Source organism: Cherax quadricarinatus, chromosome 24, assembly GCF_038502225.1.
Source record: "Cherax quadricarinatus isolate ZL_2023a chromosome 24, ASM3850222v1, whole genome shotgun sequence".
NCBI lineage: Eukaryota > Metazoa > Arthropoda > Malacostraca > Decapoda > Parastacidae > Cherax > Cherax quadricarinatus.
In genome coordinates, this window is record NC_091315.1 from 15,135,432 (window position 1) to 15,153,512 (window position 18,081).

The 18,081-nt window shown below is 44.1% G+C and overlaps 1 protein-coding gene across 1 annotated transcript in view; it reads left to right on the top strand.

The window, feature by feature from the left end:
* Positions 1–18,081, top strand: part of LOC138853160 (astacin-like) — a 288,848-nt gene that overhangs the window by 251,801 nt on the left and 18,966 nt on the right. Inside the window, exon 7 of the mRNA XM_070088208.1 lies at positions 11,233–11,429. Within this exon, the coding sequence (XP_069944309.1) occupies positions 11,233–11,429 (197 nt within the window). The remainder of the gene's footprint in view (positions 1–11,232; positions 11,430–18,081) is intronic.

Below are 18,081 nucleotides of genomic sequence, written 5' to 3' on the forward strand. Positions count from 1 at the left end.
TGGTGTGGAGGGAAGGTTCAGTATATGTGTCAGTGGTGTGGAGGGAAGGTTCAGTATATGTGTCAGTGGTGTGGAGGGAAGGTTCAGTATATGTGTCAGTGGTGTGGAGGGAAGGTTCAGTATATGTGTCAGTGGTGTGGAGGGAAGGTTCAGTATATGTGTCAGTGGTGTGGAGGGAAGGTTCAGTATATGTGTCAGTGGTGTGGAGGGAAGGTTCAGTATATGTGTCAGTGTTGTGTGGAGGGAAGGTTCAGTATATGTGTCAGTGGTGTGGAGGGAAGTATATGTGTCAGTTCAGTATGTGTGTCAGTGGTGTGGAGGGAAGGTTCAGTATATGTGTCAGTGGTGTGGAGGGAAGGTTCAGTATATGTGTCAGTGGTGTGGAGGGAAGGTTCAGTATATGTGTCAGTGGTGTGGAGGGAAGGTTCAGTATATGTGTCAGTGGTGTGGAGGGAAGGTTCAGTATATGTGTCAGTGGTGTGGAGGGAAGGTTCAGTATATGTGTCAGTGGTGTGGAGGGAAGGTTCAGTATATGTGTCAGTGGTGTGGAGGGAAGGTTCAGTATATGTGTCAGTGGTGTGGAGGGAAGGTTCAGTATATGTGTCAGTGGTGTGGAGGGAAGGTTCAGTATATGTGTCAGTGGTGTGGAGGGAAGGTTCAGTATATGTGTCAGTGGTGTGGAGGGAAGGTTCAGTATATGTGTCAGTGGTGTGGAGGGAAGGTTCAGTATATGTGTCAGTGGTGTGGAGGGAAGGTTCAGTATATGTGTCAGTGGTGTGGAGGGAAGGTTCAGTATATGTGTCAGTGGTGTGGAGGGAAGGTTCAGTATATGTGTCAGTGGTGTGGAGGGAAGGTTCAGTATATGTGTCAGTGGTGTGGAGGGAAGGTTCAGTATATGTGTCAGTGGTGTGGAGGGAAGGTTCAGTATATGTGTCAGTGGTGTGGAGGGAAGGTTCAGTATATGTGTCAGTGGTGTGGAGGGAAGGTTCAGTATATGTGTCAGTGGTGTGGAGGGAAGGTTCAGTATATGTGTCAGTGGTGTGGAGGGAAGGTTCAGTATATGTGTCAGTGGTGTGGAGGGAAGGTTCAGTATATGTGTCAGTGGTGTGGAGGGAAGGTTCAGTATATGTGTCAGTGGTGTGGAGGGAAGGTTCAGTATATGTGTCAGTGGTGTGGAGGGAAGGTTCAGTATATGTGTCAGTGGTGTGGAGGGAAGGTTCAGTATATGTGTCAGTGGTGTGGAGGGAAGGTTCAGTATATGTGTCAGTGGTGTGGAGGGAAGGTTCAGTATATGTGTCAGTGGTGTGGAGGGAAGGTTCAGTATATGTGTCAGTGGTGTGGAGGGAAGGTTCAGTATATGTGTCAGTGGTGTGGAGGGAAGGTTCAGTATATGTGTCAGTGGTGTGGAGGGAAGGTTCAGTATATGTGTCAGTGGTGTGGAGGGAAGGTTCAGTATATGTGTCAGTGGTGTGGAGGGAAGGTTCAGTATATGTGTCAGTGGTGTGGAGGGAAGGTTCAGTATATGTGTCAGTGGTGTGGAGGGAAGGTTCAGTATATGTGTCAGTGGTGTGGAGGGAAGGTTCAGTATATGTGTCAGTGGTGTGGAGGGAAGGTTCAGTATATGTGTCAGTGGTGTGGAGGGAAGGTTCAGTATATGTGTCAGTGGTGTGGAGGGAAGGTTCAGTATATGTGTCAGTGGTGTGGAGGGAAGGTTCAGTATATGTGTCAGTGGTGTGGAGGGAAGGTTCAGTATATGTGTCAGTGGTGTGGAGGGAAGGTTCAGTATATGTGTCAGTGGTGTGGAGGGAAGGTTCAGTATATGTGTCAGTGGTGTGGAGGGAAGGTTCAGTATATGTGTCAGTGGTGTGGAGGGAAGGTTCAGTATATGTGTCAGTGGTGTGGAGGGAAGGTTCAGTATATGTGTCAGTGGTGTGGAGGGAAGGTTCAGTATATGTGTCAGTGGTGTGGAGGGAAGGTTCAGTATATGTGTCAGTGGTGTGGAGGGAAGGTTCAGTATATGTGTCAGTGGTGTGGAGGGAAGGTTCAGTATATGTGTCAGTGGTGTGGAGGGAAGGTTCAGTATATGTGTCAGTGGTGTGGAGGGAAGGTTCAGTATATGTGTCAGTGGTGTGGAGGGAAGGTTCAGTATATGTGTCAGTGGTGTGGAGGGAAGGTTCAGTATATGTGTCAGTGGTGTGGAGGGAAGGTTCAGTATATGTGTCAGTGGTGTGGAGGGAAGGTTCAGTATATGTGTCAGTGGTGTGGAGAGAAGGTTCAGTATATGTGTCAGTGGTGTGGAGGGAAGGTTCAGTATATGTGTCAGTGGTGTGGAGGGAAGGTTCAGTATATGTGTCAGTGGTGTGGAGGGAAGGTTCAGTATATGTGTCAGTGGTGTGGAGGGAAGGTTCAGTATATGTGTCAGTGGTGTGGAGGGAAGGTTCAGTATATGTGTCAGTGGTGTGGAGGGAAGGTTCAGTATATGTGTCAGTGGTGTGGAGGGAAGGTTCAGTATATGTGTCAGTGGTGTGGAGGGAAGGTTCAGTATATGTGTCAGTGGTGTGGAGGGAAGGTTCAGTATATGTGTCAGTGGTGTGGAGGGAAGGTTCAGTATATGTGTCAGTGGTGTGGAGGGAAGGTTCAGTATATGTGTCAGTGGTGTGGAGGGAAGGTTCAGTATAACAGCAGCAAGTAATAGTTGGTGCAGTAAGTCAGTTTCTGCTTAATAGTAGTAGCAATAGTGGTAATAGCAATAATAGTAATGGTAGTAGTTGTAATAATAGTAGTAGTAGTAACAGTAGTAGAAGTAATAGTAGTGTTAGTAATAGTAGTAGTAGCAGAAGTAGTAGTAGCAGCAGCAGTAACAGTAGTAGTATTAGTAGTAGCAGTGGTAGGAGTAGTAATATCAGTAGTAGCAGCAGCAACAACAGTAGCAGTAGCAGTGGTGGTAATAGTATTAGTAGTAGCAGCAGCAGCAGTAGTACTAGTAGTAGTAGTAGTAGTAGTAGTAGTAGTAGCATCAGCAGCAGTAGTAGTATTAGTAGTTATCATGGCATTAACGGAGCACTGTGACACCATAGCTCATTCAACGCTCATAACCATAAAAATATATGCAGAACACACTATTAAAAGAGTAAAATATACTAACATAAGCAGCAACGATCATGAATCACTTGAATGAAGAATCTGATTTTCAGGTGAGACTTAGAGAGAGGACGTCCACAGTGAGTCTATAATGATGCTGAAGGAGATGCAACTGAAGCCTACATACTGTACTCTTGAACAAGTAGGATAATCAGTTTAAAAATATTATTGACTGGGCATGACATTAGAGGTCACATCGATGTGTGCTTGAGTGCTGTTCATAACATGTCCGTGTGTAAGGCAAGTGTGTCCAGTATGTAGTCACCAGAGTACCGTCCACATTAACAACAATGCGGCTTTGATTGAAAATAAATTGTTGTCTATTAACTCTGTCCATCAAATTTGCCAGCAGTCTGGAAGAAGCTGGAATAGCACTGGCAAAGTTCAGAAAGTAGATCCTGTGTCCATCCCCTGGAAGGTCTTGAATCTCTGACGAACCTTGACATGTAATATCACTGACGGCTATCTATTGTCGGTCATTACCAAAAATCCTCTGACTTGAGATATCTTTACACCTTTGGTGTTTGTTCCTATGTTTTGAAGGTCAAAGTATCTAATAAACATGAAAACAGCTACCACTGGAACTTAGTTTATGTGAAAGATGCAAACTCGTGTTATTCGTTCGCAATTAGCATATTTATATAATGGATTTATCCTGAGTCACATGGTGAAGATGAATTTGTAATTTTACTCTGTGGATTACATGTAGAAATGACTACTCTGAGGATTGTGGGTGACTGGCTTGAGGACTCGGGATGGACAGCAGTCCTGGCACTTGCAGAGGCAGCAACTCCTGCAGCTACAGAGTCCTTCAGTTAAGGCAGTACATGTTACGAGAATACGATACCCACTCCAGATCACAGTTTGTCCACTCATTGTCATATTACGTAAAGGATATCATGGTAAACCTGAGCAAACTCCACTGCTTGGCTTCACAGCAGTTCCATAATGATAAATTTATCAATCAGAAGAGCAGAGGAATATTCTCACTAATAATCATTGACCAATTATATGAGCAAATTAATGCTGTCATAAAAGGAGTCGGAGGTGTAATGTGTTACGCAAAACTCAGATTTCTTAAGTCGTTGATAAATCTTTGTTACAGAACTTGTCAGTATGATTAGCGAGTTGAAATTTTGTCACTGAAACATTGTGATATCAATTAACACCATGATCAAGCCAAATCTGCCCAGGTAAAGTTCAGACAAAAATGTTGAGGTATTGGTGAAGTTCTCATTAACGTTGTCATTCCATTGACAGTGATGATCTGGTGAATCTCATCACTAAAAGATGACTGATCAAACTGTTGTTGATGACAGACGCAGAGCAGGAAAGCAACAGCACTCAGACTTCATATCTGAACGACTTGCAGGGAAAATATCCATAACCCTGTACAAAACAAAACAAGATTTCTTGTTCAGCAGACATCCAACGAGCAACCTGATCACTGACTCATTTCACTCTTTTCACGTCTGTACATCACTTGTCAGGCTCCTTTCCCTTCGCGCTTCTGTATGACTAGTTAATGGTCCAAGTCGGATCAGAACGTCGTCATAAGTTTCTTTCTTTTATGTGCGGGTTATACGTATATTGTTTCAGTCTGGGTATTGTGCCTACCGTCACGAGAACCAGCTCTATCCTCCATCCTTGTAAGATGAGAACAACTCAAAAGTCTGATCTACTTCAGTGTCTTGATGCACAAACTGAACCACTTAATGCTGCAATACACTATAATGTTAGCATACTCTCAGAATAACCAAAGAAAGTCAACCAGTGTGGCTTACTTTCACTGGAATCCTTTGAGCTTCCCCAGGATGAGACCCACAACAGTCAACTAACACCCAGGTACCTACTTACTGCTAGGTGAACAAGCCAGCTGGTGTTAGGAAACATGCCCAATGTTTCCACTGGTGTCCGATCCTTCAATTGTGATATTAAGGAACTACCACTTAAGCCACAAGCCACCTGGTTTGTCTAACCCTCCGGGTTAATAATCCGAGAAATCATCTTCATGAGGGGCTGCCTGGCCATTTAAGGGAGGGCTAGGTTTGGATGGTGCTAGTGACTTCACCGGTAGCGGCATAAGCTACCTGTAGCGGCATAAGCTACCTGTAGCGGCATAAGCTACCTGTAGCGGCATAAGCTACCGGTAGCGGCATAAGCTACCGGTAGCGGCATAAGCTACCTGTAGCGGCATAAGCTCACGCCTTGCGGAAGCGGAATTCAGTCCCTGGAAAATGAATATGTCTGTTTCCTTGCAAAGTTTATAATGTGTGGTTTACATATTAGAAAATATTAATTACAATGAAGGCCACTAGCAGGCCTGGGCATTCCGGGCAGACTAATACTAATTCTTACCCTACACTGACACAGGTTATGAAGCAGTACATTTTAATATACATTATTGCATACTGATATAAAAGTTAGGTAACTGAAGTGATTAACATTAATTAGATTGATAACAGTGAGGTAGTACAAAACATATAACAATATTACAATTAGTTAATTTAGTAATGGGAATGGTTTTATTTGGACATGGAAACGTTGGTGATGTTTCCTGACACCTGCTGCACCTGTTCTCCCGCCCGGCAGTAAGTTGGTACCTGGCAGTTAGTCGACTGGTGCGGGTCGCATCCTGAAAGAAAAGATTAAAGGATCCCAATAGAAATAAACGAGGTAATTACAGTGGCTTTATTGTGTTACCCTGGATCACTAACCCTCCGCACTGTCGCTACCGCACTCAGCTCACACACTGAGGTCCGAAGTTCGAATCTCCTCGGGTATGGCTGGAAAACATTAGGGACGTGTTTCCATAAGACACTTGCTGTCCCTGTTCACCCATCAATTTAAAGTGGGTACCTGGGTGTTAGTCGACTGGTGTGGGTCGCATCCTGGGACAAAACTGACCTAATTTGCCCGAAATGCTCAGCATAATGCTCAGCAGGTGAAATTGCTGACCTAGAAAATGTACACAGAACCCTCATGGCGCGCATAACGGAGATATAACACCTCAATTACTGGGAGCGCTTGAGGTTCCTGAACCTGTATTCCCTGGAACGCAGGCGGGAGAGATACATGATTATATACACCTGGAAAATCCTAGAGGGACTAGTACCGAACTTGCACACGAAAATCACTCACTACGAAAGCAAAAGACTTGGCAGACGATGCAACATTCCCCCAATGAAAAGCAGGGGTGTCACTAGCACGTTAAGAGACCATACAATAAGTGTCAGGGGCCCGAGACTGTTCAACTGCCTCCCAGCATACATAAGGGGGATTACCAACAGACCCCTGGCAGTCTTCAAGCTGGCACTGGACAAGCACCTAAAGTCGGTTCCTGACCAGCCGGGCTGTGGCTCGTACGTTGGATTGCGTGCAGCCAGCAGTAACAGCCTGGTTGATCAGGCTCTGATCCACCAGGAGGCCTGGTCACAGACCGGGCCGCGGGGGCGTTGACCCCCGGAACTCTCTCCAGGTAAACTCCAGGTATAACAAGTGGCTTTCTATATAGCAGTATATCATTGATGTCAGCTAGGACTGTATACCTTGTACTTGTAGTAAATAAAGATATTGTATTATATTATTATTATATGTAGGACTGTTATGATAATCCAAAAACTTGCTAGTTTGTGTTACCGTTTTTTACGTTTTCTTTGATTAACTCTTCTCGGGTAGACTATAATATTTTTCAGTGCTATTTAATTTCGCCCCCATTGTTTCGTGACAGATAAGATAAGATAAGATTTCGTTCGGATTTTTAACCCCGGAGGGTTAGCCACCCAGGATAACCCAAGAAAGTCAGTGCGTCATCAAGGACTGTCTAACTTATTTCCATTGGGGTCCTTAATCTTGTCCCCCAGGATGCGACCCACACCAGTCGACTAACACCCAGGTACCTATTTGCTGCTAGGTGAACAGGACAACAGGTGTAAGGAAACTTGTCGAATGTTTCCACCCGCCGGAAATCGAACCCGGGCCCTCCGTGTGTGAAGCGGGAGCTTTAGCCACCGGGCCACCTAAAGATTATTTTCTTTGGCTGTTTTGTTTTTTATATTTAGTTATTAGCTTCCTTCTTTTTATATATGTTCAAAGTTGAAAACAACTTTAAGAATGGCAAGCATATGATATCTCCTCAATCAGTCAGATAGAATAATTCTGTCCGATACATTACCCGTAGCTCGATTGGTAGCGCATTCAGCTCACACACTGAAGTATGGCTCGATCCCCGGTAAGGGTGATAACATTAGGATGTGTTTCCTGCTGTCCATGCTCACCCAGCAGTAATATAGGTACCTGGGTGTTAGTCGGCTGGTGTGGGTCGCATCCTGGGGACAAAATTGACCTAATTTGCCCGAAATGCTGTGCATAACAAGGAGCTTTTTATATAGTATGTCACTGATGTCAGGTATGATCTGCATACCTTGTACTTGTAGAAATAAAGATTATTATTATAAAAACTCCAATGTCGTTAGGAAATCTCATAGGTATGGTGACCTTAGATCTACAAAAAGCATTCGATACAGTTAGTCATAACATACTGTTTAAGAAACGATAAGTTATCAGCATAGACCTTGTAAACTGGTTTAAGTGTTACCTGATCAACAGAAAAATGCCAACAGAATACTACTTTGGGTTCCCCAAAGAAGTATTCTGGGTCCCTTACTATTTTTATGTTTGGTGAATGACCTACCCATCAGTGTCAAGTGTATATTCTTGTTTTATTCTTACTACTGATAATAATAATAATAATAATAATAATAATAATAATAATAATAACTACAATTACTTCCCCATTCTGGTAACTATGTATTTATTACAGACAACACTCACTCTCAGTGATGTTAGTAGTGTAGCAGCTCTTGTGTTCCTCCTCTTCCTCTACTCAAAATTTTTTTATCACATAACACTAACTTTCCACTCAACATGAAAATGTGAGATAAATATGAGAGAACATGTGTGTAGTATGTGTTTTCTTACACTGTGACACTGATGGAACAGGATAACCGCACGATGCTGGTGTTGTTACAGTGTAATACCTGGAGTATACCTGGAGTATACCTGGAGTATACCTGGAGGGAGTTCTGAGGGTCATCGCCCCAGCGGCTCGGTCTGTGACCAGTCCTCATGGTGGATCAGGGCCTGATCAACCAGGCTGTTACTGCTGGCTGCACGCAATCCAACGTACGTACCACAACCCGGCTGGTCAGGTACTGACTTTAGGTGCCTGTCCAGTGCCTGCTTGAAGGCTGCCAGGGGTCTATTGGTAATACCCCTGATGTATGCTGGGAGGCAGTTGAACAGTCTTGGGCCCCTGACACTTACTGTGTTGTCTCTTAACGTGCTAGTGACACCCCTTCCTTTTTATTAGGGGATGTTGCACCGTCTGCCGAGTCTTTTGCTTTCGTAGTGAGTGATTTTCGTGTGCAAGTTCGGTACTAGTCCCTCTAGGATTTTCCAGGTATATATAATCATGTGTCTCTCCCGTCTGCGTTCCAGGGAGTACAGGTTGAGGAACTTCAAGCGCTCCCAGTAACAGAGGTGGTTTATCGCAGTTATGCGCGCCGTGAAGGTTCTCTGTACATTTACTAGGTCAGCAATTTCACCTGCCTTGAAGGGTGTTCCTAGAGTGCAAGTAATATTCCAGCCTAGATAGAACAAGCTACCTGAAGAGTGTCATCATGGGCTTGGCATCTGTAAAGGCTTACTCAGCCCTGTAAGATCTTAAATAGGTCTTTCCAAGGCTGGCTCCTCCTTAGGAAAATTAATTTATAGAAAAAGAATAATAACATACAAATATAAACACTTTATTGTTATAATTGAAAATATAAAACATTTAAATATGAACTTTTATCCTACGTGAAAGAGAAATGAAAAATGAAATATGAAAGTGATGTTTGAATTCAACGCTAATATGTACAGTTAGACTGTGGTGTCTGGTTGATGTTGACACCGCGTGTTGTAGAAATTGTAGCCGTTGCTGATGATGTGGGGGGGGTCACAGCTGGTGAGTGACAACCCAACGACTAGTTCGTCACAGTGTCTCCAGCCTTGAATAATCCGTCAAGATGATAGGAACGCAGGTCCTTCACCACTACAATAAGTGTCAGGGGCCCGAGACTGTTCAACTGCCTCCCAGCATACATAAGGGGGATTACCAACAGACCCCTGGCAGTCTTCAAGCTGGTACTGGACAAGTACCTAAAGTCGGTTCCTGACCAGCCAGGCTGTGGCTCGTACGTTGGTTTGCGTGCAGCCAGCAGTCACAGCCTGGTTGATCAGGCTCTGATCCACCAGGAGGCCTGGTCACGGACCGGGCCGCGGGGGCGTTGACCCCCGGAACTCTCTCCAGGTAAACTCCAGGCTACAAAGATGAGGGGTAGTTGCCTGGGGTTGGCTACACTCAGGTATGTAGATAAAAAGTGACATCTCAGAACTCTTGTGAAGTTCGTCTCCTTCAACACTGTTTCTGTGGTTGCCAGATGACCCAAGCTGACATTCCAAGCTAGAAAGAGACAAAAGTTAACCACTGCTTGAGAAATCACTCTCCACGATAAGTAAAGTATTTAAAAGACTGGTGAGGATTTAAAAGCATATTACACATGCAAGTCAAGGCATTATGAACTAAGTTTTCAAATTTAAAAGTGAAGCTTTTAACCAATATATCCATTAAAAACAGGAGCAGAGGCTTTTAATTACAGTTGTGTTGGGAGCTGTGAGTCAAGTGATTATTCATTTGGTCGGAGCCCCACACGTCACCTTTCCCGGTGGAGAAAGGAAGGGGGAATAGCGGGAGCTAGACACTGACCCTACCTTAACAAGCAGACTGGCAATCAAACTATCGTCACCATATACTCGCTCGCTACTCCTATCTGTTGAACTTTTCCCTCACAGCATCTCTGGCTTTGAAGGTTCTCATTATCCATCCTGTAATTTTTCTAGCAGATGCGATTGATATAATGTTATGATACTTGAAGGTGAGATCCTCTGACATGATCACTCCCAGGTCTTTGACATTAGCTTTCGCACTATTGTGTGGTTGGAATTTGTTTTATACTCCGATGAAGTTTTAATTTCTTCACGTTTTCCATATCGGAGTAATTAAAATTTCTCATCATTTGGTTGATGTCCGCCTGGAGTCTTGCAGTGTCTTCATTGGAGGACACTGTCATGCAAATTCGGTTGTCATCAGCAAAGAAAGACACGGTGCTGTGGCTTACATCCCTGTCTATGTCCGATATGAGGATGAGGAACAAGATAGGGGCGAGTACTATGTCTTGTGGAACAGAGCTTTTCACCGTAGCTGCCTCGGACTTTACTCTGTTGACTACTACTCTCTGTGTTTTATTAGGAAATTATAGATCCATCTACCAACTTTTCCTGTTATTCCTTTATCACGTATTTTGTGCGCTATTACACCATGGTCACACTTGTCGAAGGCTTTTGCAAAGTCTGTGTATATTACATCTGTATTCTGTTTGTCTTCTAGTGCATCCAGGACCTTGTCGTAGTGGTCCAGTAGTTGGCACAGACAGGAGCGACCTGCTCTAAACCCATGTCATCTTGCTTCTCAGAACCCTTTCAAAGAATTTTATGATATGGAAAGTTAGCATTATCGGTATGTAGGTCTTTGCTATTGCTTTACTGCCCCCTTTGTGGAGTGGGGCTATGTCCGTTGTTTTTAGCAACTGTGGGACGACCCCCGTGTCCATGCTCCCTCTCCACAGGATGTTAAAAGCACATGATAGGGGCTTCTTGCAGTTCTTGATGAACACGGAGTTCCATGAGTCTGGGCCTGGGGCAGAGTGGATGGGCATGTCATTTATCGCCTTTTCGAAGTTATTTGAAGTCAGGGTAATATCAGGTAAGCGTGTGTCTACCAAATTCTGTCTCTCATAAAAAATTCATTTAGGTCTTCGACTCTCAGTGTAGAACAGTGCGGTGGTTCTTCCCAGATCGTAACTATCACATAAAAACAATAGTCGTCGTGAATTAGGTTTTCCCACAAGGTAACTTACATGTAGCATAGGGAAGCAGCACAGTTCTGGCCTTCCCAATTATAAAACAAAGCTAAATAGAGGCTGGTTTCAGGTGCTGGTCGTTCGTGGGTAAGCGAGGTGGGCAGCAGGTAGTGTCACTCCAGGCTCCAGACTCGCACTCCAAACGCTGCTTCACCGCACTTGGTAAACCCATCCACGAGATACTACACGCCTTGGGCATCTTCCACGAGCAGGCACGAGCAGACCGAGACGAACATATCACCATAATAACCAAAAACATCATTCCAGGTAAGTTATTAACTTTCCCACGATAAGAGAAATGTATATATATATATATATATACATATATATATATATATATATATATATAAATATATATATGTATATATATATATATATATATGTATATATATATATATATATATAAATATATAGGGAAGTACCACCTCTATAGCTGGAATGGGGACCCTCATCCTCAGAGAAGACAATAAACGTACCTCAGGGAAAACTCAAGGTTCTCCCCGGAGCTGTTTGAATATTTTCTTTTCCTACCACCCCCTATATATATTTTATATTCTATGTGAACATTTATTAATAAACGGAATACATTTACAGAAAAAAACATAAACATGAGTACAATGGCACAATGAATCAAAAATCATGAATTTCCTCCAGCTCCTCCGAGGCTGGACGTGAGCCAAGTATGCAGGAAGCATTTCCCCTCTGGATGGCTACGCTGAGGCGCTGGAACATGAAAGTGGCTGCCCTTGGGTCCCTGGTGGTGTCGATGAGTCTGGAACCCAATTCTTTAAGGAAACGTGTGGCATTATTTTCCCCATGATCCCAAGGTCTCTGATCCCACTGGGACAAATTGATACTGTTGGCTAATGTCCCTGTACTTGCTGATCTTGTACTCCTCCCTGTGGTCAGCAGCTCCTCCCTGTCGCCCCACACTGTGATGGATATAGGTGTCAGCCAGTGTGGACACACAGGTATAATCCCATGCTAAGAGATTGCCATTCTTCCAAGGATAGATGGTGATCCTGTCGCGGCGGTTTGCTGGGTTGTGGGTATTGTTGGCTGCTAGTGATCGGGGCTCCCTCTCGGCAGGGCATGCGGCTGTAGCAAGAGTTCTGTTAATGATGTCATTGACCTCATTGTGTCTTGCATGCCAGCCCTTGGTTTTGGAACAGTTAAGACCATGTAGACCGTATTGGTCTGCTTGCACTTCGCCGCAAATACACGTATATTCTGTGTGAATTGGGGCAGCAAGGTGCAGAGCCACTGCAATACGGAGGGTCTTAGGGTCGAGTTGCGTTCCCATTGCCGATATGGGAGCTGTTTGGAGGAAGTCCTCGGAGTGAGGTGCGCTCACAGCCTGGAGACGGGCAATCTCCCTGTCTGATGTTGCAGCCCTGAGCATGTTGGCAAGCACCTTTTCAGCAATCGGGCCATCCCAGCTTGACTGTTTGTGAGCCAGTGCTGCACTAGGGTTTGGTACTGGAGCAGCAAGAGTCTCCCATTCGGTGATGGCACTGGCATAGCTAGGGTCTTCTATTCCTGCTGAGTCACTGAGGGTATCAGGAAGAATTTGTCTTATCAACTCGTTTGATGCTATGGCAGAGGATAGGAAAGCTGGTAGAGCAATCTGGGAGGATCTGCGTACTCCTAGCCCTCCAAGCCTGACCGGAAGTGAGGCTTGCAACTACAGTCCATCGTCAAGGGAAAGATTCAATACACTCTCTAGCATGGTCTTAAGGAGAGAGTCATATTCCTTGAGTTTTGGACTGCTGAAGGCTCGGGAGCATCTCATAAAGTAGGTAAGTTTTGGGATTGACAGGCACCTGGTGAGTAGGTAGAAGGAATCATGTGTGTCAATGTCTTTCATCATGCTTTCCATCGTCCGGAGGTCTGAGACTTTTTTTTCTAGGATCAGATCGATGGCATTGGACCCAAGAGGAGCACCAAGGAGAGTGCTATTGGCTGGATCAATGGCTCGTGCTCCTGGTAAAGCGGCGCTAATATTCTGGATCATCTGTTGATTGGTAGAAACTATTTCACATTTGGTGGGGTCTTTAATTTTACTGATGTCCTCTAGGAGAGATTCCTTTGTGCCAGCTAGGGTACCATCATCCAGGAACCAGATATTGAGCTCGCTGGAGAGTGCTTCCGTGACTTCCTTGATGACCAAACAAAATAGAAAGGGGTCGAGAGGGTCCCCCTGTTGCACGCCCTCACATGAGTCAATTTCATGGTCCCCTAACAATAGTTTGGAAGTCACACTATAACACGATTCTATGAAGGGATAAAGGGAAGGGAAGTTTCTATATATATAAATATATATATATATATATATATATATATATATATATATATATATATATATATATATATATATATATATATATATATATATATATATATATATATATATATATATATATATATATATATATATATATATATATATATATATATATATATATATATATATATATATATATATATATATATATATATATATATATATATATAACAGGTACATACCAGGGAAATAATGAGGTTTTGTGAAAAGCACTCTTTAACCAACAGGTAATTGATCCCACTAGAAATGAAAATATCCTGGATTTGATATTCACAAACAATGAGGAACTGATCAGAGACATAACAGTTTCCAAAACTATTTACTCTGATCATAACATCATAGAGGTTCAAACTAGTATTAACTCAGAGGTAGGAAACTGCATCGCTAAAGTTAGAGACGGGATGTTCAGTAAGTTTAATTTTAACAACCATAGAATTAACTGGGAAGAAATAAACCAAGAGCTATCAGACATACCCTGGGAGTCAGACATGAGCGACCTAAATCCCCACCAGTGCCTAGAGAAACTGAATACAGAAGCATACAAAATATGTATGAAACATGTACCATTGAGGAAACCCAGAGGAAGATCAGATATAGAGAGAGAGTGTAGGAGATGGTACAGAAGAAGAAAACGGGTTACTAAACTGCTTAAAAACATAAATATGCTACAACAGAGGAAAGATAGACTTAGCAGAGAGATCACTGAATTAGAGCAAAAACTTAGGATGTCATACCTCACAGAAGAAGTACAAAGGGAACAAAAGGCTATACAGGATATTGCAAGAAACCCAAAATATTTCTATTCCTACACAAAATCCAAGCTAAGAACTACCTGTAGAATTGGACCACTACTGAGAGGAGACTCGTATACTGACGACAAACATGAAATGAGTGAAATCCTAAAAGAACAGTAGAAGTCGGTGTTCAGCAACCCACTAAATGACAGCAAGGTAGAAAATGCAGAAATATTTTTCACTCCAGAAGAAGGCCGCGCAGACCAACTAACTGACGTTAGTACAAATCCCATAGATTTCGAAAAAGAAATGAACAACATGCCCACTCACTCAGCACCTGGACCAGATTCATGGAATGCTCTAATTATAAAGAAGTGCAAAGTACCACTAGCACGAGCCCTCAAGTATTCTTCGGAGAAAGAGCTTAGATCTAGGTGAAATACCGGAGACCTTGAATGTACAGACATAGCTCCTTTGCATAAGGGAGGTAGTAGAGCACTAGCTAAAAATTACAGACCAGTAGCCCTAACCTCTCACATCATAAAAATCTTCGAAAGAGTGATGAGACGGCAGGTTACAAATTTCATGGAACAGCACAACCAACTTAACCCGAACCAGCATGGTTTTAGAGCAGGACGATCATGTCTGTCACAGCTGCTGAACCATTATGACAGAATTACGGAGGCACTGGAAGACGACCAAAACACAGATGTGATTTACACAGATTTTGCAAAGGCATTTGACAAATGCGATAATGGAGTGATAGCTCACAAAATGAAGGCCATGGGCATTACGAGGAAGGTAGGCAGATGGATCTTCGGTTTCCTAACACACAGAACACAAAAAGTAGTAGTGAACAGGGCAAGATCCAGCATCAGCGAGGTCAAAAGCTCAGTGCCCCAAGGCACTGTCCTGGCACCTCTGCTGTTCCTCATCCTCATAGCAGACATAGACAAAAACACCTGGAACACTTTTGTATCATCATTTGAAGATGGCACTAAAATAAGCATGAAAGTCAGTACGGTAGAGAACACTGAAAAAGTACAGGAAGACATAAACAGGGTTTTCCAGTGGGCAGTGGAGAACAACATGATGTTCAATGGTGATAAGTTCCAGCTGCTTAGGTAAGGAAAGAATGAAGAGCTCAAAAGGAGCACTATATACAAAACTCAAGAGGGTCACCAAATAGAACGTAAGGAACACGTAAAAGACCTAGAAATAATTATGTCAGCCGACCTTTATTTTAAAGACCATAACAAGACAAAGATCACGACAGCCAGGAAGATGACGGGGTGGGTATTGAGAACTTTCAAAACAAGGGAAATGATGCCGATGGTGACACTCTTCAAATCGCTAGTGCTCCCTCACTTAGAATATTGCTCAGTGTTGACGGCCCCGTTCAAGGCAGGAGAAATATCGGAACTGGAACAAATACAGAGATCGTTTACGGCTCACATTGAGCCAGTAAAGCACCTAAACTACTGGGAACGCCTGCAAGTCTTGAACATGTACTCATTGGAGCGGAGGAGAGAGAGATACATGATAATATATACCTGGAAGGTACTCGAGGGCTTGGTCCCAAATCTGCACACTGCCATAACAACATACTGGAGTGAGAGATATGGGAGGAAGTGGAAAATAAACCCAGTGAGGAGCAGGGGTGCGGTGGGGACAATAAAGGAACACTGTATCAACATCCGGGGTCCCAGACTTTTCAAAATCTTACCAGAAGATATCAGAAACACTGCTGGAACAAGTGTTGAAGCCTTCAAGAGGGAACTAGACAAGTATCTTCACCAGGTGCCAGAGCAACCAGGCTGTGATGGATATGTGGGGCAGCGGGCCTCCAGCAGCAACAGTCTGGTTGACCAGGCAAGCACCAGACGAGCCTGGCCCATGGCCGGGCTCAGAGAGTAGATATACTCTCGAAATTCTTCAAAGGTATATCAAAGGACATACAAAATACTGCATGGAATAGACAAGGTGGACAGGCAGGATGTTCCAGAGAGGGGACACAGAAGCAAGGGGTCACACTTAGAAGTTGAAGACTCAGATGAGTCAAAGGGATGTTAGGAAGTATTTCTTCAGTCACAGAGTTGTCAGGAAGTGGAGTAGTTTAGCAAGTGATATAGTGAAGGCAGGAACCATACATAGCTTTAAGACGAGGTATGATAAAGCTCATGGAGCAGGGAGAGAGAGGACCTAGTAGCGTTCAGTGAAGAGGCGGGGCCACGAGCTGAGTCTCGACCTCTGCAGCCACAATTAGGTGAGTACACCGGGCAGATGTCTTGTGGATGGAATCCACGGTGTTGGCTGTGTCGTGGAGATTCCTGGGAACCCGGCACTTCTTGTGACGTTGCTGACATCGTGGGGTGGGAGGGCGCCAGCTGTGGGGTGACGGGTGAAGGACAGCATGGTTAGTTAGTTTAATATGTTTATTATGCACACCATACCCATCCTGTGGGCGGTAATCAAAAGATTACAGAGGTACATAATGGGTCCAGGGACTGGACCCCAATGTTTTGATAGGTGAGCAAGTTACAAAGGTAATGAAATCAGCATGGATGCATGGAGGATGAGGGTGGGGGAATAGCGAGCGGTAGAGAGTAGTTGGTGGGGCATTAAACGGCAACACCCTTGTTAGGTAAGACACATATGCAACAGTGAGACAACTTTATTCCGAAACGTTTCGCCTACACAGTAGGCTTCTTCAGTCGAATACAGAAAGTAGGCAGGAACAGTAGAGATGTGAAGACGATGTAATCAGTCCATCACCCTTAAAGTCGTAGAATTTGAGGTTGTCAGTCCCTCGGCCTGGAGAAGTTCAGTTCCATAGTCAGGAACTATCTGAAGATCACGCGACAGTGCGGAGACTTAAATACTGTCGGAAGGAGAGGTGCAGGGTAGTAGTAGTAGTAGTAGTAGTAGTAGTGAGAGGCCACTGATGTTCATCTTGTCAGACACTGCAACACGTGGCATCTTGGTACAGAAAACACCTTGGACAAGCTTTTCAAGTGAGAAGTGTTGGATCTGAGAGGGACATGACCTCTCAGTGGCCTCTCACTACTACTACTACTACTACTACTACTACCCTGCACCTCTCCTTCCGACAGTATTTAAGTCTCCGCACTGTCGCGTGATCTTCAGATAGTTCCTGACTATGAACTGAACTTCTCCAGGCCGAGGGACTGACAACCTCAAATTCTACGACTTTAAGGGTGATGGACTGATTACATCGTCTTCAATCTCTACTGTTCCTGCCTACTTTCTGTATTCGACTGAAGAAGCCTACTGTGTAGGCGAAACGTTTCGGAATAAAGTTGTCTCACTGTTGCATATGTGTCTTACCTAACAACCTGTCGGTATTGTATACCATTTTGAGGCAACACCCTTGGTCAGAGAGTCAATAGGCCTAGACCGGGATGTGGGGAGGGGGACCAGGGAGGGGGGACGATGGGAGTGGCCCTATCTGTTTACTAAAGATGCACTTCACTGACTAACTTTTGCTAATTGTTAAACACTTACTATTCCATTTAGAGAAACCCCTCACCATTTGGCGCACTAATCACCATGTTCTCACTGTTAACCGAGGTGTTCTTCTGATCAGCATCCAATGACGGTGTCGTGAGCGACCACTTCTCCCCCCAACCCTGACACAACACAGAGGGTAAACAAACCTCCTCACCACCGCTGGCAGGATCCCCTCAAAACCAGGACTGCTCCTCAACTCCCCACATGAACACTGATGCAGAGGATTGTCACAACTCTGTAACCTCCGGTGGATACTCACGATGATGTCTGCCGAAACTGCCCCATGTACACCATGTTGGTTCTTGGTTTA